This window comes from Solenopsis invicta, chromosome 16, assembly GCF_016802725.1.
Source record: "Solenopsis invicta isolate M01_SB chromosome 16, UNIL_Sinv_3.0, whole genome shotgun sequence".
NCBI classification, from domain to species: Eukaryota; Metazoa; Arthropoda; class Insecta; order Hymenoptera; family Formicidae; genus Solenopsis; species Solenopsis invicta.
This window is the reverse complement of record NC_052679.1, coordinates 14,957,219-14,979,560: the sequence shown is the minus strand read 5'-3', so window position 1 is coordinate 14,979,560 and position 22,342 is coordinate 14,957,219. Positions and strand designations below refer to the sequence as shown.

Genomic DNA, 22,342 nt, shown 5'->3' with positions numbered 1-22,342 from the left:
CAAAATGGCGCTACTAAAAGCTATTCAAAATTTAAATATAATTTCAATGTAATAGTTATATCTGATGCAATATAAATATCTACTATTTAACATTTTATATAATAACAATGTAGATAAAATATCAAATCTGTTATATAAGTTTTGTTATGTTGCTGTTATTTCAATATTACAAGAAAATAACAAAAAAATGTAACAGTTGCATAAAATAGTTATACTGTATCCCAATAACATTTTAAATTGCCTTTACATGATTGTGAAATAACATCTGTTACCTCACGTGTTACTCCAATGCAATGTTGCAGCTATATTCTGTGTTTATTGGGATAAAATTAATAAAATTATGTATTATCTCTTTGATTATAATTAAACTTGAATAAATAACGTAGATCGCGGAAATCAGCGTAAATACCTTTACATCTCGCGTGAATATTATCATTCACAAAATAAATTGTAATAGTAAAGAATAGAAGAGAATTAAAAGAGAAATTTATTATCAAAATATCTGAAGCCTGTTCTACAATACGTCGTACATAGGTTGCATAAACTGTAAGCCGCAAGAATTGATCAATCACAGTTGAATACTCTTCTCACATTCGACTGTGATTGGTCAATTCTTACGGCTTACAGTTTATGCAACCGACATATGACGTATTGTAGAATATTGTAGAACGGACTTTAATACATCATGGCTCTGATATAACCTATAATCCTGTCTGGCTCTGATATAACCTCGTAGTTCACGCATGAGGCGTGTACATATGTGTAAGTATGATTAGTCTTATCGCTTTCATAAAAAAAATTTGAATTTACATGTTGCATTCGTTCAGATCGAGAAGATTCACGTTTCTTTTCTTGCGATAGTGACGTACAATTCCTCTTATTATCATCTATCAGCGACACACTTGCGTGGGCTGCATGTCACCACATCACAATTCTATATACATTCATGTAGTCCTATAGATGTTAATCTAATAAGTACGATCTTTATCTTCATTTATTTATGCGCAGTAGTTCGATCATCAAGTTTTTTTCTTAGAATAATTTCTTTCGTTAATTCTTTTGTATTATGATAATTAGATGTAAAAAGTAAGTGTCCCAATGATTGAACATGTCCCTATTATACTAGGGCTTACATGAAAAATTATTATTATTAATAATAAATATTTTATAAAATTTTATAAAGTTTAATTGTAATTTTTGTGTGATGGAATATATGTAATTGTGATGACACATGTAATTTATAATTGTCTGTTTTTAGTTAATGTAATTATGTCCCAGGAAGAGAAGGACGTAAATAAAGCTTTTGAAGATTTATTATTCGCGGAGGAATTTGCACAGAAGTTGGGCTACGATAAAGGGTACGAAAGTGGCAAGGAGCAGCTGCTGAAAGGATACCACCTTGGGTACCACAGGGCTAGTATAATTGCTGCACAATTAGGATACTACAGCGGAGTATTAGAGCATTATTTACAGAATAAAGATGCCAAATGCGAAAAAGCGACGGCGATAGCAAAGAAACTCTTGGAAGATATTCGCAGTACTCTGCCCAACCATCAGGATGACAATTTAGACATTCTGAAAGCTGTGGAAACTATCAAGTTCAAATACGCTCAATTCTGTTCGCTAGCAAAAATTAGTTTGTTGTATCCAGAAACAGATAGACTTGAATTTTAATGCGACGACGATGGCAGAATATAATCGGCATTTCGAGAAAGCATTGGACTTTATTAATATCTATCAGGAATTAATAGATTGTCATCTAGTTGATTTTATTACCGAAGGATTATGGGAGAAGTGCTTACCAGAGAAACTTAGATTGGAACTGGAAGATATCGATACGAGCGATGATATCTGGGCAGAAAGCAATACGGATTCGGAACTCGGGAATTTTATACAGTTAACGAGATCACTCTCTTTAGAATCATGTCCAGCTGTTATGTGCGTGGATGATTTACCAAAGCTTTTACCACAGTCTTCCAAAGAATGTTTGATTGAAAGCAAACTTGTTTGCCCAAAGTCTGAGCTTATGAACACAAAGAAGTCACATGAGATTGAAATACTTGGAAAAATTATTGCTGAAATAGCACTTTTTACTCACAGCTTAGTAATAGATGCTGGAGCTGGGAAAGCGTATTTGTCGACATATTTATCAGAACACTTTAATATTCCCGTATTAGCAATTGATTCGTCGCAGGTTTGTCACAAGGGTGCAATAAGTCGTCAGGAAAAGATTCAGAGAAGAAAACAACCGCTAACAAAGGTATATGAAAACCAGAGTTGGGTAGTAACTAGTTAAGAAGGTTAAATAATAAAGTTAAAAAGTTGAAAACTTTTAACTTATTGATTTTAAATGAGTTAATTTTTAACTCTAACTAATTATTTTTAGAAAGACTTTAGATATTTTACCTAAAATCTTTTTCTAAAAGAAAAATTACATTTTCACAAAAAAACAATATTTTTTGTTATTTCATACAAGTTTAATTTAAAAATAAAATATTAAATTTATTCGATGATCCACACTATAACTGTTCTGTTATTTAGAGTAATCTAACTTTTTAAAATTATGACATTCTAATTTTATAAGATATTTTTCAAAATTAATTTTTAATTTAAGCTTTAACACAATTTTTATATGAGTAGTTTTTTGTTACAACTATTAACACAAACAAGTTTATTTTAAAGCCATTAACTTAATTTAAATAAAAAAAGAGATTTATAACTTGCCTTATAAAAACATTCGATTATATCATCATAGTTTATTATACCATTATAAAAAATTATCACATTTTTTGTCATATTCCTTTCAGGTTCGATATATAGTTGAAAAATTAGACGATACAACTAATTATAAAAAAGTAGTGAATACATATTATCCTGATTGGAGCGTAAACAGAAATCTCATTTTAACAGGATTACATACTTGTGGGATGCTTGTGCATTCTGTAATCAAAGCTTTCTTATGTGCGAAGGACATTAATTTGCTTCTTGTAGTCCCATGTTGTTATCATTTAGCGGATGAAACATTGAGTGGACGTTGGAGCTTCACTAAAAATGCGAGAATGTTGGCTCAACAATCTATCGAAAGGAGTAGACATAACAAGCAACTTTCTCCTTCGTTATTTTACAGAGCTGTATTGCAAGTTATTCTACATTCAATGGGTTAGTTATCTTATTATGTATATCCAACATTGAATAACTAGTTAAACATTAGATTGTTACGTCCAGTCTTAAGAAAAATCTTGACGAGATTTAAAGTAGTACAGAGTAAGACCGGGAAAACAACAAAAATTTTTCTTGAGCATGCTATAAGTAATAGGGCGCGCACCACGAATCGAACGCTTGAATTGACACTGCCTGATTCAGAATCTTGTCCAAATTTTGAGTCAATGAACTAAATTATTATAACTCGGAACTGAAACAAGTACGATCTTATTCTTAGAGCGAGAAATGAAGAGAAAGTCGCAAAATATGAATTTAAATAAAAGTGCACGTGTTAATAACTAACATAAACTTTAACATAAATATTTATTCTTACAAAAAATTTTGCTCAAAAGAATTTATATTGAACGAACGTATTAATAGTACATAAAATTTGTAGAGGAATTTGTGTTAATATGAAAATTATATGAAATGTTTACATTGGAGTAAATCTACTTTAGTTTTTAGACAAACACATTATACAGAAAATTACATTAATAATAAAATTTTACAATTGACTAAATCAAATTATTTAGAGAATCCATATATCTGGAGAATTATGAATAGCGTCGCATTTTATTAATATATTTGAATCAGAATAATGGTGTATTTATGCATAGTGATATAAATAAAAGGGTACTGATTATTCTGTAAAACTTGAAAAGAAAAAAAAAGTAGCAAGAAGGAGAGCACGTGATATGAAAAATGTGATTATTCAATTCGTGATAATTCGCTCAGTTTGGTCTGGCAAAATCGCTCTTAAGAAAATATCGAATCACTTGAATAAAAAAATATCTCGCATCAACTTAGGGAACAAACAGGAATTGCACGGTAAGACAGGAAATCTTTTAATTGAAATTAGAAGCAGAATACACTTGTGATTGCTTTCGTTTCGCGAAGTCATGGATTTTTTTATATGAATAATTTCAAGAGGTAGTTTCCATCGAAAAAAGTTTTGATTGAAAGTATCTACCGGCTCATAATAAGATCGATAATCTTCAGTGCTCATTGGAGATTTGAAAATAAAAATTAGCTCCGTCTGTAATCCGATCTAGCGTCTATTGATTGGTTGAGTAGTTCATCTCCTAAACTACAATTTTTATTCTTACAGTCTTCTATTAGCGAGTTTATTTTTTATTGCCTGGTTCTATTCTCTGGTACAAACTTTTAAAAAAATATTTGTTCATGCCACTTTTTAGTCTGCCGACAATATGACGAGATTTTGTTGATATCCACTTGCGTGATGATTTATTAGAAAATTGATACAGACGTTTGCTTAAAATATTAAAATTGGTTTTCGCTTATAGCGCGGGACATATGGAGTTTGTGTTTGCGAGTAAGATCTTTAACAAAAATCTTGTTTATTACCTGGGAAATCGTTGGAACTCTTCTCAGGCTTTTGATTATGATCAAATTGTTTAATTTCACATTTCGCGCCAAATCGAAGAATTTCATCGGAAAAGTTTTACAGCGTGTCCAATTGTTTTATTACTTATTTTCCGCCTTGCGGAATTATTTTTATTGACTTTACTCGAACGAAGAAATTGTTGAGTTCGCTGGACGAAATAGAATTAATAACTTAATTTAGTTAATTTTAAATGAATTAGTTTTTAACTTCAACTAAGTATTTTTAAAATACATAAACTTTAACTTATTAATTTTTTCTTCAAGTTGAAAATTTATCAATGACAGAAATTAGGATGAAAATGTCAAACATAAAAATGAGAAAGCCAATATTGGTCCACAGTGGATCTTGTCTAATAATAATTTTTGTGTGAATTTTTACAAATAATCTTCAATTCAAGAACTGCGTATCGCATATTCATCGATCTTGAAACGATTAACACAATTAAATTGACTCAATATTAGCAATTCAATATTACTGATTACTTATTATAAGCATCTTAAAACTCTCTAAAGAAACTATTACGAAAGATAAGCCAGGATTCTGGCCTAGATCTTCCTACATTTTGGCATTAAAGTGATTATTGTTTGCAATCATTTCTTTACAGTGTTTTAAAATGTTCACGAGTATCAGTATTATTAATTGTTTACAAATTTAATTTGTGATATTAATATGTATTCCGGCTTCAGTTAAGGACGATGTATTTTAAGACCGACCAAAATATGCGGCGCATATAATTCGCAAGTTGGAGATTATAAAAGTTCATATAAAAATCATTATTAGGCATCAAAATCCGCTGCAGAATGCTCTCGTCTTTATATTTAAAAATTCAGCTAGAATTTGAATAATCAATTTGTAACCATTTCTTTAGAGTAAAACCATATGTTTACCTTAAAATTCCTTAAAATTAATGTACAATATGTAAAAGAAAAAAATACATTCCCAAAATACATAAAAAACAATACTTCATAATTTCATATGAACTAAATTTATAAATAAAATATTAAATTTATTTGATGGTTCATATTATTATTGTTTTAAATAATCTAAAAAATTACAACGTTCTAATTTAATAATTTTCAAAATTAATTTTTAATTTAATCTTTAAGTTCGTTCTTAACATAACTAAATAAATTTTATAAGCTATTAACTTTAACTTCATTTTTTTTAAAAAAGATGTTAGACTTATCCGACACTATGTATCACAGTTATTTATTCTGTATCATACATATTGATTTTTATTTACCTTGATTGTTAATAGGATATTACAACGCTAAAATAGGTCGTGGTGGACCATTAAATAATTTCGTTGATTACGCAAAGTGTGCGTTATCCAAAATTGGAATGGATAAAAAACAGGTGTGTATTAAACCTAGGCTCTTACACCGTGTTCGTTGTTCTAATGTAGTAATAGAAATTTTACGCGATATATGATTTTAGATACCACCCGCTTATGTGTTGCAACAAATATATCAGAATTACATACAATTTGAACCACGGTTTCGTCTCTTTCAAATGTTAAGAATATATATGAGTTCGGTGGTGGAAGCGGCAATTATGTTGGATAGAGTAATATTTTTACAAAATAATATCCAGTGTTCCAAAGTTGCTGTAATACACTTGTTTGATCCAACACTGTCGCCCAGATGTTATGGAATAATTGCAACGAAATAAGTACAATATTAATAAATATGAAGATAATATTAAAGATGTTACAGAAAAGGATTTAATTCAATTATAAAACGTTATGCCAATTTATTCACAGAAGGTACTTGTCATTCTAGTATAAACATAATAATTCAAACGTGAGATATTTAAATAATTATATTGTATATAAAACAATTTCTAATAAAATTTTTTCATTAAATTGTCAATCAAATTCACATAATTGTCTCACTCTTTGAATATGGAATATATCTTGAATATTTTTTAGTTTATTATTTTAACTGATTTGTATATTTCATATTTTATATTGCGTAAATATAATATTTCCAAATAACCTTTATTATTTATCTTAAAAATAATCACTTTTTATTAATGCATTCATCGTACATTATACATATACAATTACTTAACTCGTAATAGAGTCAAGACTTATGTTCTATGTTTTATTCTTAATATTATAATCCTCCTGTTTGTTTTGTATATTTATAATACAATTGCGTATATTTACTTCAGTGTACGAGAGCAAGAGTTCGTGAGTAACTCTAAGGAAATACAAACAGAAACTGCGATTGCACTGTTTACACCTGCTCACGATTTTTCTACTTCGTTCTGTAATACTTTACTGTAATATAGCTAAATTCTAGAAAACGCACGTAATTTTAATACATTCGACAAAGATTTACAAGCCGTATTGACTGAAACCTTTAAATGTCTAGTAAATTGTTTTATTTCGAACAGAGATGTATATAAAAAAAAGGAATTAATATTAAATATGTATAAAGTACATAACATTTTTATTTATTAAAAATCAATATCATGTAATAAATATCCATCGAATAATTGTAACTTTGAAATTTTTCCAGAAGATAATTACAAATGTATGCAAATATCAAAATTACAAAACAAGAATTGTGATAAGGGGCACATTATTATGTTTTGACCAATTTGCATTTGTCATTAATTACTCTGACTTTCATCAAGACTAATCGAGTTTAAGAGCATAATGACTTTAAGATCATTCCAGTACAGTAACTAAAATTACTTGTCGTTTTCTACAAGTTTTAAGTGGTTCTATTTTTTGTGTGAACTTACTATTTTATGTAAATGTAGTAATAATACAAATTGTAGGTAAACCATATCATTAAAACAATCGAAATTTTATATGTATATAAATTAATGCCACTGCATTAAAACATACTTTTTACCTAAGTTTTGATATTTTTGTAAAATAAAAGCAAAAATATATACAAGATTCTATTCTATTATAAAACGTTTCTTTTCGTTTTAACATCAATGTGACTCCGATTATAACACACACAATTTAAGAGAATTATTGATTCTCAATTAATAATTAATATTTCATTTTACTCATAGTGTTAACATCTACCATTGTCTTTGAATGACAAACTATCACTTTGTATAACTTGCTCCTAGCTTGAGGCCTTTCTCGTTATATTCATAGTTTCTATCTATTAAAATAAATAGTTTGTGCGGAAAGAAACAAGTCGCACGATCTATAAATATTAGCTAAATTATATATGGTGTGATGTACAAGAGAATAAGTAATTACTACTAATATCATATCTATACAAAAGAAAAATACGGCTCAAAGAATTTGCATCCTTTTCAATTGTCAATTAATGCTGTTTCTGTATGCTTACAAAAATTATGCTTACAAGGAATGTGTAAAAGCTATTTCTAGTGCTATGAATGTACGGAGATGCAAAAATACGTTGCGCAATTTACATTAGCACTTGATATAAAAGTGGTAACACAAATTAGAAACAAGAGAAAAGGATACGATATCAAAGTAAAGGATACGATATCAATATTCACAATGTAAATCTAGTAAAATACGAATTACAGTTTTTAATGATGTATCGCTTTGTGTCGTTGGCGAGCTGCGTAAAGAGTCAATATACTTGGCGTAAAATTGATACATCTGATTTAATAATCGGCGCAAAAATTTTGAAAAGGAAGATCTAATTTAATGTTACGTTTTTCGCAACATAACACGTTGTCGTACGATTATACTCGACTCTGAGATCAACCCATAGTACTATCGCACAAGCACTGCTTGTGCAAATTTGTCACAACCTAAATATTAAGTTCTCCATCGATAAATCCTAAAATCAAGCTTAGTTACTGCCTTAAACAAATAGTATAATACAATATAGACAACTATTACAGTCGCCTGATTCGAGTCAGGTGCATTTCATAGTAACCACCTCTCCACCTCTGATTAAGGGCGAAGAGTTTTACCGCTTGGCTAAAGTATTTTCGTCGTGTGCTATATTATGGCTCGTCTTGTATTTTTTAATAGACATTATAGCGCGGCGGAATTGTCGACTAGTGGTGAGAGCGGACCGATTTTTCCTCTTCCACTTCCCACTCGGTCTGCCTCGTATTGAACGTCCAAGGACAAACCTAAAACAATAAGCAATTTAAGCTTTACATTGCAAAGTACAATAAGTGAAACATAGTATTCTTGAAATTTTTGCTACATGTATATATAATGTATATATAATAATTTTCGTAAAATAGAAACTTTCTATCATAAATCTTCAAGTGCTATTATAAATCGATAGAAATTAAAACAATTTTTCGATGAATTCCATCACCATAAACATATTTGGCATTTTAGCATACTTGACAACCTGTAACGTACATTTCTGATATGCGTATTTACCGGAGGGCCTCCGGGAAGTGGATGGGTGATGCAACGATCCTGTTGACATTGTATTTGATTCGGGAATAAATGCGGCTACTAGCAGCGCGCAGATCACAAGTAACGCACCAAACACGAATGGTGGCCCCGGTACAAGCTAGAAATACAATTTAACGAATACTTTATTTTAAATCAGCACTTTGCTTATACATTTATATGTATACATACACGTATAAATTCTCTTTTCAATAAATAAATTTAATGTTGCATAAAACTTACAGAACAGATGGGCTAAACAAAAAGAAACTATGCTTACCTGCAGATATAATGTATGTACCTGAGGCATTATATCAAGATGTGTATTAGTTCTCGTTCTGTTATTCTCGTCCACAAACGGTTTCAGGGGAAGATTGGGCGTATCATCATTAAGATCAACGTGAAAAAGGTAAAATATGACGCCAAACATAGCAGGTCCGAGTCCGTTGCAGAGACCACGCATCCCAGTTACCATACCTTGCACCAATCCTTGTTTATCAGCGTCAGAATGCATAGATACAAATGCGGAAATTGCAGGATATGTAATGCTTGATACAGAAGCAAGTACTCCAGCAGCCCACATCATCCTTAAAATAATTAATGTTTGCACATTACTCTCGTTATCTCATTTTGATTTTTCATTGTTGAAATTTTGATACAACAGTGTAATGTATCTAAAATAAAAAAAAGGCTTACCATGTCTGCGAGACAGTGATAAGAACGAGCCAAGGAGTCACAGAAGGATTCTCAACTAGGAATGGAGTGAGGCAAGGTTGTGTGATGAGTCCACTCTTGTTTAATTTGTACATAGCGGAACTAGGACAGGTATTAAAGAACAGAGGGATAGGAGAGGTAGTAATAGGAAAAACTAGGATATGGGAATTAACGTATGCGGACGACATAGTGTTGATAGCGAAAAATAGAGAAGCAATGCAAGATATGATGAATACGTTCAAGCGCTTCTTGATAGATAGGAAATTAAAACTATGCCCGGAGAAAACAAAGATAATGGTTTTTAATAGAAAAAGGAAAGAAAAAATAGAAAAATAGAAGTGAGGAAGAGAAAAAATTGAAGAAGTACAATCGTTTAAATATTTAGGTTTTGTGTTAAATAATAAGGGTAATTATAAGGAACATATGAAAGAATTTTGTGATAAAGGCAAAATAGCGGCTAGGAAAGTATGAGGTCTAGGGGAGAGAATATGTAGGAATGATATGAAGAGAAGATGGATGTTGTTCACGTACCTGGTACAAAGTGTTATGGCGTATGGTATAGAAATATGGGGATGGGTAGAGATGGAGAAATTAGAGAAAATAATGATGGATTATGTCAGATGGTTATTTGGGTTAGAATCCTGTACACTAAGATACATAATTTCAAGGGAACTGATGATGGATAAACTTAGAGTAGGATGGGGTATCAGAGCTAGGAGATACGAGAATAGGATTAAAGAAGGGAGGGCAGGAGAAATAGTTAAGGAGTGTTGGTGGGAGAAAGAGAACTATAATTGGAACGACACGTATGGAAAAGAAAGGAAAAGATATTACAATAGGAACGACTGGGGGATAGAGGCAAAAGAGATAAGAGAAGATGTAGGAGACAACTTAGAAATAGAATTAATAGACAAAGAAAGGGATACGCAGAGACAATGGGAGGATGAAAAAATTGCAAAGGCAAGATATAACAGGTTATACAGGAGAATAGGTTTAAAAGGAAGGCTGCCGATATACTTGGAAAGATTAGAAATATAGAAGATAGAGGTGATGAGATAAGGGCAAAAATGAAGCTAAGATATGGGAATTTAGAAAAAGTGAATAAATATTGGTTAAAGAAAATACATTAGTCTTGTATATTTTGCGAGAAAGACAGGGATTGTATAGAATACTATGTCAAGGACTGTGAGAAAACGAGTGGATGGTTTTCAAAATTAGAAGATGATAAAGATAGGGTCATAGATAAAATATACAAAGAAGATTTAAATTGGCAGAAGGGAGTAGTAGTGAAGAAGCTATGGAAAGAGAGGGAAAGCGTACTAAAAAGGAAGGAGGAGGCGAAACAGAGAGTGAGAAGACAGGAAGAAATGAAGGAGAGGGAGAGAGAGGGAAGGGCAGAATAAGACAGTAATATAGCTTTAAGTGTTATAAGGTAGTACGTAGAGAGGAATGTTATATAAAACAAGGGCTGTGAAAGGCTGTGAGAAAACATGCGAGGTAGGATATAGATAAAAAATAAATAAATAAATAGAGTAGAACATAAAAATAGATTAAGGTGTGGAAGAATGAGTGTTTTAGAAAACTTTGTAAACCAAGTCCCCTTCTCGGCGTTGTAAGCTGAAGAGAAATAAATATCTGGCTTACCATGTCTGCGAGCCGAATCCGTACCACATAAGTTGTAACATCTCAAATAACAGACCGAGCATTATAGTATGTTTTCCGCCAAGTGTTCTCATCAAGGGTCCTAATACAATCTGCGCTCCTACACTCAAGATGCCCACCACAGCGATAAATATCGCTACCATGAGATTAGAGAAACCCATAGCCAGTTTTAAGTAAACGAATATACAACTATACTGTCCTGCTTCAGGAAGGTAACTCAGGAACACAGTAACACATAGCATTAAAATAGTATGGTCTTTTCCAACCTGCAAAGTATGCACATATAAATTTAGTTATATAATTTTTTTTCCTTGTATGTGTGTTACGTGTTTTACCTTTCCAAGAGCAGCAAATGGATCAGCTTGCTCCCATGATATAGGTGCTGGTGGACGTGTTTTTTCAGGCAAACTTTCAGGTACAGCCACTAATATGAAAAACACGTCCAAAACTGCGATAGCTGTTGCTAACGCTACGGCAAGATTTTCTCCATAAGTGTTCATGATATAAGCACCTAAAGCTGGACTTATCACCATACTTGCCGCAAAAGTTGCCGATACCTGAGAAATAAGCAAAATAAGTTACATAATTAGTTATTGTATCGGATAATTTTTTTTATTATTGCTCATAAAAAAGGTGTTTACTTAAAATTTTATAAAAGAAATCCTTGAGATTTCTCGAATTTTCCAAAAATTTTATTCAAAGTTCTAGATAAGATTAAAATATTTTTTAATCACACACAAAGCTTTAAAATTAATTTATTTAATAATATCTTTTTGTTTCTTAATCATAAAAAAGCAAGTTTTAAATATTAAATTTGCGAAAGTACTGAAAAAAGTATGAATCAAATAGCATATAACAATCTGTTCGCAATACACGAATTTAGCTCACCAAAAGTATAAAATTCAAAAGGTGACATACAACGCAAATTTAGAATTATATTGCTTTTTATTGTCACTGATTCTTTTTGAAAACATACGAGAATGTATTATGCTACATTTATTACTAATTGATTGTCGACATTTGGCATTATCAAGAAAATGTAATAAAAAAAAAACAATTTTATCAAAATGAGATTAAATTTAAAGGTGAAATTCCTAAAATTTCTCTGAGTGTCAATAAAATCCTTTTGAAACTCTTCAAGAGTAAAAAAGAAATTCCCTGGAAAATCTAGGTATAATAAATACTTTAATACAATAAAATTTAGATAAAATGTGTTAAAATGTGATTGTCACTTAAATCAAATTGGTGTACACGTACCAAGCCATACGCTAGTGATCTTTGATTTTCTTCCGTTACGTCCGCAACGTACGCAAATACCACTGAGAATGTGCAAGCGAATACACCACTGATAGAAATCATAGCAAAAAACCACCAAGTGTTGATGCTCATCAGGGGAATTGGTGCGCATGTGAAGGCCACTGTGATGAGTAAAAAAAATTTTCGACCCCATACGTCGGAGAGAGCACCGATCAGTGGCGCGGAGAGAAAAGATAAAATTCCTTTAATTCCTATTATCAAGCCATTCATCAGGAACGTGTGATCCGGAAATGTTTCATTCAGTACCCTAATAATAGGCATGGTTAATAATCCCCATGCGAAGAATTCCAGAAATATTACAACCAAAGCATGATACACGCTCGCCTCGCCGACGCCAGAACTCTGAAAAATAAGATACAGGCCGCATATTACAAAATGATCTTTAATACGAACATACGTAAATTACAAGATAATCTTTAACAAGTGTAATATATAAAATAAAAAATGAGAATGCAACATATATATATATATATATATATATATATATATATATATATATATGTATATATAAAATAAATCTTAATAAATAGATATAGGGGATAGACAAAAAATTTAAATACCTAGGAAACATACATTACTTATTTTATTAATAAGAGATTAAGTTATTATTTTTAATCCTTGACCGATGTAATATTATATCACTTTTCTAATATTTTTTTAAAAGATATTAGAGAAAAAAATTCATTTTTACTCTGTCCTTCAAAACTGCTCATAATGACTTCATGATATTGAAATTAAGTAGTTACATTATCAGGGAAAAATGTTGTAGTTTTGAAGAACAGAGGGCAATTTTGGAAAGTGTAAGAAGCAAATTTCTTCCTTCTACATTACTTATAACTTATATAATCAACTGAAAGATAATGTCCTAAACAAATAATACAATGTTCGATTGGTGATTATTCAAACATTTCTAAATAACTAAACAAAATAATGACTTGCTGTATATGTCTTCAATGATTTCGAATATAGAGATATTGAAGCAACATGCAGGCAACAATGTGTGTATATATATATATATATATATATATATATATATATATATATATATATATATATATATATATACAGACATATTGCCAGCAATTTAACAACAAAATAGCAGTAAAATTATCTATGTTGTCGGCAATATAACAGCGTTGTGTAATCCTATAAATTATTATGACAACATAACAGTAACAGCAAAAATTTTGATAATAGTGATTTCGAAGCTGCCGACATGATGCTGGCAAGTTGCTATTCAAAACTGTCACATCGCAAAGGCATAAATTTGCCAAAAAAATGTGGACTTAGTTTATTGCAATTTTGATAACAACATATAATACGATTGCAAGCAACATGTCAGCAACAACACAGACTCGTTGCTATCTGGATTGTATGGTTTTAACATGGGATAAAATCTGTTATTTAAGGACAAATGACATATTAATCTGTTATTAATAAAAAAGTAGTGTATCTTTTTCACATCATTTTGTTCATCCCTTTGTCTTCTGCATATCACAAGCGATAGATACATGGAAAAAAGTAACTGCCATAGCTAAAAACTGCATATGGTAACTAAATTAGTTGTAATATATGAACAACTAATATCTTATCTGTGATACCTATACATATTATTTATTTGAAAGAGTTTTAGCTACAAAATACATTTACTATATCTAAAATATATCCTACAGCTAAAAGTGTTCAAGGTAGCTACATTAATTAGCTATCAAGTATATTGACTGTATATCTGACATATCAATTAGTTTTCATAATTACATTTATGTTGTCACAATCTGATCCTAGTAGACATGCACGTTTTTCTACTTTATTTATGCATTAGGAGCATTAGCAAATTGTTTTGCAGTAGTTAATAAATTTATAATTACAGCAGTAAAGATAGCTTTAGCAAACCATGATTAGCTATGGCAGAGAACATTTTATTTTCCATGTACTTATGATATTTCAGCAGCTGACCTTGAGGTGTCTGTAGCATTGTTGAACAAATGTAGGGGGTGGCGTGAGTTTGGCTATAGCGTGATCCTGACTGTTATGTATTTCAGAACAGGTCGGGCCCAAGCCCTCTGTTCCACCGTTTGCCCCAGGGGGCATGACCCCTAAAATGTGTCGCTATGTATGTTTCCTCTCATAGTCTCACGTATTAATCGTTACACCTGTCGTCATTCCGCTCTCGGGTATGCGATAAGAAGACAAGTAATCTTCTTTTAATGTCATATCAGTGCACTGCTTCCACAGTTCTGAATTAAATTTCAGTTCGCCCTTCGATATTATTCGCTTGTTCGCCAAGCCCGCATGATTTTTCATAGTTTTTCTAATGTAACATCCAAAATAGATGAGATCCTGCACCATGATTGAAATGCATGCATCGCGTATATGCGCTCAGTTACATCTTGTCTTAATTATTTTGTGAACAGCTTCTTCAGTCATGCTGCCACAACTGTTTGATTTGCCGACGTTGCATTTGCATTACAAATGAGGTTGTTGCTACAACAAAGCAGCGTATCTGTCTTCACTGTAGATTCGCTCTTCATGTTCTATTAGAATCAATTCGAATCGACGAACGCCTGTTAATATACAAAACTTTGATTAACGATTTATAACGCCTTGAGAAAATCATCGGCTTTTACATTTATTTACTGCTACTTTTGCGAATATTATTATTTATACGTCTTCTTATGTACACTCCGCTCGAATGAGTTTTAAGTAAGAAATATTATTCAATCGTGAGATACAATAAGTCACTCTGTTGTCACTCTGCGTTTCCTCGTTTACAGTTACGTTTGCGAGTACGTGACATAATCAATCTCTCTGACAGTCGGCTGTCATCGGTTTTGAACTTTATTATGGCAGTGCAAGGCTCAAGCTAGCGCGTCCCTTCGTGTGGCGTTCCCTTAAAATCCGTTTGGTCTCGGTGCGCACGTTTCGTATCTGTTAAAAGTAACTCCGCGATCGTCGAGTCACATGACATAATCAGTCCTGTAACGCTGTCGTCCCGCGTACAGTGCCAAATCGGTGGCGTCATTAGGTGATCTCTTGGCAAGCTGCGAGATCCGGAGAACGAGAAGCAGCAGGGGAGAGCTACCGTCCCCGGACGGGATGGAGTTTGGAAAAACCTGAGCGCGCGGCGTCTTTCACGTATATTCGCCGAGCCTCGTGCCTGTCTGCCTCTCTTTATGGCAGAGATCCTCCCTCATGACGAGCGGCGGGCGATCGCGGAAACGAGCAGCGACACGTCGTCCTCGGCTGAGGGACGCTGCGCTTCCCGGGGAGAGTCCGAGCAGCAGTCAGTCGAGTCGCGCGCGGCCTTGATCCGATCGCGCGCACGGTCGCGGCGCGCGTGACGTCACCGAGATCCGCGAACGCGAGGGACGGGACGATGCTTCACGGCGCCGTTCGCGGCGCGATCCCTCCTGCCCCTGCGGATCGGCAACACTCCACGTCCAGGGGTCTTCTGAACGAAGTCGCGAAGCGTGCAGTGACGGAGCGGCTTACGGACGGACGGAGTTTCGCTTCCTTTCTCTCTTTCTTTCCGTCCGTACGTCTTTCTCTCTCTCTCTCTCTTTGTCTGTCTGTCACCCCCCTCCTTTCTCGTGCTCCTGTCTCGTATCTCTAATCTTGGAGACCGCAGCGGTTCGTACGGCGGCTGCTGCGACGAGATCTCGGACGCTCACATATTTCCAGCCGAGACCGTTCGGCACGCCGTCGTCGATCCGTCGCGCGGTCCATTCACGTCGCGCGGGACGGTTCACGCGGGGAATCAAACCTCCGCATCGCAACTGCTCCAACTGGTCCGTCATCCCCTCCCCTTATCGCCGTCGCACTGCTTGACGATTCAGCGCATACACTCTCTTCGAGCTAACTCTGGACTCCCCGTCCTAACCTAACGACGGCCTCAACAGCTGGGCGACTCGCTTTCGCGTACTTGAGCCTCGAGCCCGTCGCGGTTGCCTGCGGGCATCGCCGATCGCCGAGGGAAGCTTCGATGTACGCGCTGTATTTCGTCAGGGGAATATCGGCCCGCGTAAATCACATCAAATCACATTACTGATCGATTATCAGCGCAGATGGAAACGCATCATTGAATAATTGATCGATGCGCGTAAAGCCGTAACTAGCTGTGAATATGCTCTGCGTGAAATTTGTATTTTTGGGAGGGGAAATAGTAATGAAATAATAAATTTTTGTATGCACGAAAAATGTAAAATATTCACATGTATTAATATGTATAGAAAAAAAAATAATTTTAGTTGCGTTTTTGTCTCAACAAATTCATCGCTTATATCATATTTTTAATATTTCTTATTTTCTTTTCATAATCCATAAAAAAAGTTCAAGTTGTTTGTTTTCAAAAGATCTATCCAACGGTACTATACTCGAACTATATTTCTATTAAAAATTTCAGATTTGATTCAAGTTTATTCTACTTCCGAGGGTTTTCGGAAAATCAAAATGACACCATTAGACAGCTCACATAGGCTTTGGTAATAAAAACTTTTCCCTAATCTTCGATCTCTAGCCATAAAAAAAAAGTGACACAGGCGTTCTGATACCCTGTATCAATTAAAATTATAGGAAGATCGTTCCGGTAATCGATTTAAATAATTCTTATTATCTGCGAATTCGGTAACTTGCACTATAAGTGCACACTGGCAAGTGTAAACTTTTACGATGCCACATATTGGATCAATGTCTTTTGTTTAAGCACTAAAAAAACTTTGCATTCGATTAAATTGCATTATTATATATGCAAATTCTAGGTTGTAAAAAAATTGCGCTCTGATGTTAAATTTATGTTCAAATAAATAAGACAAACTGAATGAGGGCAAATTTTATTGTAAAATTTTTGTCAGTACAGTTTAATAGCACTGAAAATATCAGCAAAATGGTAGTTACTATAAAACGTCATTATAGGAAATTTTTTTAGAAACAAGCAGTAATAATAAAATCTATAGCATTTTTATGATAAAAGGTTAAGTAATTTACGTATTTATTAGTTAAAGTGCAATATATATGTTGTAGGCAAATAGTTATTTTAGAAAAATAGTATCTGACTATAGGCAAATGCTATTTGCCTGGTCAAATAGTTTAGAATTAAAAACACAAAAATTATATAATTAAAGCAGGCATTTTGTGTTTTTAATTCTCTACTTTAAATACACAAAATGCCTGCTTTAAAAACACAAAAATTATATAATTATTAGATTTTTAAAGCAGACGTTTTGTGTTTTTAATTCTAAGCTATTTGACCAGGCAGATAGCATTTGTCTAGTCAGATATTTTCCTAAAATAACTATTTGCCTACGACATATATAATAATATAAAATTGAAATATCCCAGAGCATTTGTTGCATACTTATTCTAAGAAATTACATGATCAATTATACATTGATTGGTACCACCAGTTTCACATCAGTTCAGTGCTATTTCATTTCAGTGTCGTCCTATGTTACTATTGCATTGCAAATCGAGTTTATTCGAAGACTGTACTGCACTAGTGCTATGCCAAGGCAACATCAGTACAGAATCAGTGCAGGTCAGGATTTAACGAGGTGGCCTCAACTCAATTTAAGTGAGTCCAACCCAATAAAACTCGGTGGGCTTTAAAAAACCCGTCCAAACGAAAACTCAAGCAATGAAATAATTTTTTTATTTTTTTTTTAAAGAATTTGAAAAATAAATGTCCAATTTATTATTATTTTAATTTTTAGCCTTCAAATATTAATTATAGTTAAAAATATTTTTTTAGCAAATTTTCAAAAAATCTGTTATTATACAAATATCCCAAGACCTTATATATGATAAAATCTTTTGTCAAGAAATAAATTAAATAAAAAATAGTCAGCGTCAGGTTCAAAGACTGACTGATTTTTTTATGGAATGCCTCTTGATATACGTCTATTATATTAATAAATAAAATTAAATTACCGAAATTGAAATTAATTCAAAATAAAATTGTAAATTGAATAGCATATTTTGTTAATCATTAGTGGACTATAGAAAATAAAAATGCATAAAATTAAAAAAAATTCCAATAAAACTAAAAAAAATGCACCAAGTGGATCTTATTTTTTTTTTAATTCAGATTTTTTCGAATCTTGGTGCAAGTCTACCGAATTTGCTATTAATTTTGATTTGCTAAAATTTCTCTTATACGAACCGATAGAAACGAAGACAGTGAGAAATATTCCGGAAGCAATTTTAATATTGAGTTTGCTATTCAATCAATTAATCCAAAGAAAAAAATCTGTAAAACATCAAGTGGAGTTACAGTTTTAACGTTTTGTATTATTAGTGTCGAGGCTTCAAACTTACAGCGGCGAAATTTAAAATTTGAAATATATTTGACAATTTTTTTATCAGTTCTATTTCAGGGCCCCTCTTTGGCTGCGTTCCAAAATTCACTGCCAGTACTGTGAAAATCTATAGAATATGTAACGTGACCTATAGATTTTCAGTAATATCAGTGAATTTCAGAACGCAGCCAAAAAGGAGCCCTGACTGCCCTGAACCTGTTGTCTCTGCCTGGTTACGGCTCTGGATGCGCGCGACACTTGCCTGTTATGCGCTACGTGCGCGCATACATGCACGCAGAGATGTATATGTATGTATATATACAATATACATATATGGCATCGACAATTTATGATAAAAACAATTTCATAAAAGATTATTTAGCTTTATCTTTTCCAACTTTTTTCGAGTTTAAATATAAAATAACCTCAGTAAAAAAAAAACCGATTCAAACATCACAATGACACAGGAAAAAATACAATAATTTACTTTTTTTTCATTGAGATAAGCAGCAGAAATTAATTACTTTTATATTAAACGCGAAGATTTGTTTAGTGATTCATCGAACACGCCTTATCAAAGACGATGTAAATAAGTACATATTTTACGGCAATATTGCTTGCAAAAACGAAGGTTCGTATTCAGAACGCGTTTATAAAATTGCAGCGTCTTTTCGTTATTCTATCTTCGCCGTTCATTGGACGTAAAACGAGAATAACAAAAAATAGACTAATATCTTTAGAAGCGCGATCTAAATGTAGACCCGGGAAACTGTACGTAAAATTTCTCTCTTTCTATTAAATTCTAAATTATAAATCAAACTAATGTCTAAATTGCAGTTGAAATATGGCAAGTTGTTTTTCCTTCGTCAAGTTCAATTTTTTTTTCCATGTACTAGATGTCCTTTCCAAATTTGTAACAAATGTGTCTACAAAAATAGTCTAATCAGCTGATTACACGCTATGTAGGTTATGTAAATAAGCTGCAATTGGATCTTTTTTCTGCAATCATGCTGCACATTGCTTTGTATAAAATAGAAAAGAATATGCTAACGTATATGCAAATAATGTGCACGGAAGACAATAATTTTCGAGACAATACTCAACATTGAAAAATACTAAATATACACAAATATCATGTGTATGTATGTGTTATATTGTATAGTGCACTTATCATATCTATTAAAAAGAAAAATAAATTTTTATGTATATGCGCAAAAAATATCTATCGAGGATCAAGCGCCCATGGATATCAATGTCCCCGTTTTATCTTCGCAACTTGCAAAAATATTGGCAGAGATCGCCCGTAACGTGGAGCACGATCGTGGATACATCCTCGCCCAAATATTTCCTCGAAGCGTACGTACAAGGGACAAAGTACGGGTTTCCACGTGAATAGTGCCCCTTGTTGGTTACCGATCATGCGATACACTGTGTGAAGATAAAATGGGACTAGAGATAAAAGCTGTGTGCGCAAACGGACAGGTATGTAGCGGGTGTCGGAGTGAAGAGAGGGTGCCATCGGTGGCAGCGACTCGGGCGGTCAGGCCGCCTCGGTCGCGGTGGAGGAGAGGGGAGGGGAAAGGAGGAGAAGGAGGCGACTTGGGTGAGATTTAACGAAAAATCATTGATACCGTGATAACTCCATCCTTCATAATGGACTTTCGGCTTCGTATGATCATGCCCACGACCTTCTTAGAGACCTTGGCGGGCATATTCACGCACTGCGCGCACAGACTCTTTCGCTTCTTCAATTTCATGAATCCCTAGACTCTCGACGACACGAAAGAAGTCATTTTCCCGCGACACCGTTCCCGCACCGTTGCAATCCCCGGAATCACTTTCAGCTATCGCGGACTGTTCTCATTGTGGCATCTACATAACAGCGGTGCAAACGGCGACAGCAAACGAACGTATCCGCGTGTACGCGGACAAACACAGACTATCGCGGACGATCGCGGACGATCGCGAACCATCACGAAATATCGCGAGTCGCGACGCGGTTGAATTACATCGCAACGCGCGACCGCGACTCCCGTGCTAACGGGTGGATTTTCATGTGCGTGTTCCGTCGACTCAACATGGCCACTTGCACCAACGCCGATTAACTTAATCGCTAATTAGTCTATCGGAATTGACCAATCGTATTTGTCGTTAAGTAAAAACGACAAATGCGATTGGTCAATTCTGATAGACTAATCAGCAATTAAGTTAATCGGCGTTGGTGAAAGTGGCCCTGAGATATTTTTCTAAGGACCACTTGCACCAACGCCGATTAACTTAATCGCTGATTAGTCTATCGGAATTGACCAATTGTATTTGTCGTTATTAAGGTTGGTTTATGCAGGCCATAACCGCTAAGGCTCAATGCACACAGAACGCGTCAACGCGTTACGCGTGGCGAATAGCCAATCATTTTTTCGTTTTTATGACAAGAAATAAGAAAGCAAAAGAATGCAAAAGAAAGCAAAAGAATTGGCTATTCGCCACGCGTAACGCGTTGACGCGTCCTGTGTGCATTGAGCCTAACTTATGCCGGAATCTGTAAGCAATTGACCAATCATAGTCGATTATTCTTCCATAAATCGATTATGATTAGTTAATTTCTTACAGATTCCGACATAAGTTAGCGGTTACGGCCTGCATAAACCAACCTTTAAGATCGGTATTCATAGTGCGTTCTTATCTTTAAGATCATCTTAAGTATCATCTTAAGACGCCATTAATCAATCAGAAAGCTGTATCAGCATCTTAAGACATTATTTAAGATAATCTTGAAATAAGAATCGACTATGAATACCGGCCTAATTTTCCATGAACCGGGCGGTATTTATAGTCGATTCTTATTTCAAAGTCGCTTAAGTAATAGTTTAAGATGCTAATACGGCTTTCTGATTGGTTAATGATATCTTAAGATTATGCTTAAGACAATCTTAAATATAAGAATCGACTATAAATACCGGCCTTAAAATGCTAATATGGTTCTCTGATTGATTAACGATATCTGAAGACGGTATTTGAGATGATCTTAAATACACAAATCGACTATGGCTGGTATTCATAGTCGATTCTTATTTCAAGATCGTCTTAAATAACATTTTAAGATGCTAATACGGCTCTCTAATTGGTTGATGACATTTAGGGTCTCTTTCACCAATCTAACCGATCGGTTAGTCCATTGGAATTGACCAATCGCATCGCCTGTTGTGTGAAATAACAAATGCAATTGGTCAATTCCAATAGACACTAATCTCTCGGTTAGCTTTAATTGGTGAAAAAGGCCCTTAAGACATCATCAATCAATCTTAAGACATCATCAACCAATCAGCAAGCTGTATCAGCATCTTAAGATATTAATTAAGATAATCTCGAAATAAGAATAGACTA

The 22,342-nt window shown here is 33.6% G+C and overlaps 3 protein-coding genes across 8 annotated transcripts; 2 read left to right on the top strand and 1 right to left on the bottom strand.

Moving 5' to 3' along the window:
• Positions 1 to 644: 644 nt before the first annotated feature.
• LOC105201528 lies at positions 645 to 1,802 on the top strand. 3 transcript variants are annotated; one of them, XM_011169568.3, is made up of 2 exons: positions 645 to 762; positions 1,259 to 1,802. In XM_011169568.3, the coding sequence occupies exons 1-2, from the start codon at positions 744 to 746 to the stop codon at positions 1,672 to 1,674; spliced, it is 435 nt and encodes a 144-aa protein (XP_011167870.1). In that variant the 5' UTR covers positions 645 to 743; the 3' UTR covers positions 1,675 to 1,802. The 3 variants fall into 3 exon arrangements, with proteins under 3 accessions (XP_011167870.1, XP_025993454.1, XP_011167871.1); XM_026137669.2 differs by lacking the exon at positions 645 to 762 and adding an exon at positions 776 to 975; XM_011169569.3 differs by lacking the exon at positions 645 to 762 and adding an exon at positions 776 to 1,086.
• Positions 1,641 to 7,427, top strand: LOC105201527 (methyltransferase-like protein 25). The gene is made up of 5 exons (XM_011169567.3): positions 1,641 to 2,260; positions 2,808 to 3,159; positions 5,865 to 5,962; positions 6,044 to 6,371; positions 6,782 to 7,427. Exons 1-4 carry the CDS (start codon positions 1,685 to 1,687, stop codon positions 6,275 to 6,277), a joined length of 1,260 nt encoding a protein of 419 aa, XP_011167869.1. The 5' UTR covers positions 1,641 to 1,684; the 3' UTR covers positions 6,278 to 6,371; positions 6,782 to 7,427.
• Positions 6,605 to 20,957, bottom strand: LOC105201529 (hippocampus abundant transcript 1 protein). 4 transcript variants are annotated; one of them, XM_039458476.1, is made up of 8 exons: positions 20,590 to 20,957; positions 14,622 to 15,229; positions 12,606 to 13,007; positions 11,684 to 11,905; positions 11,331 to 11,614; positions 9,274 to 9,559; positions 8,937 to 9,093; positions 6,605 to 8,695 (listed from the first exon to the last, which is right to left on the bottom strand). In XM_039458476.1, the coding sequence occupies exons 2-8, from the start codon at positions 14,754 to 14,756 to the stop codon at positions 8,595 to 8,597; spliced, it is 1,587 nt and encodes a 528-aa protein (XP_039314410.1). In that variant the 5' UTR covers positions 14,757 to 15,229; positions 20,590 to 20,957; the 3' UTR covers positions 6,605 to 8,594. The 4 variants fall into 4 exon arrangements, with proteins under 4 accessions (XP_039314410.1, XP_011167873.1, XP_011167874.1 ...); XM_011169571.3 differs by lacking the exon at positions 14,622 to 15,229 and having other exon boundaries at positions 20,590 to 20,955; XM_011169572.3 differs by lacking the exon at positions 20,590 to 20,957 and having other exon boundaries at positions 8,958 to 9,093; positions 14,622 to 16,592.
• Positions 20,958 to 22,342: the final 1,385 nt, after the last annotated feature.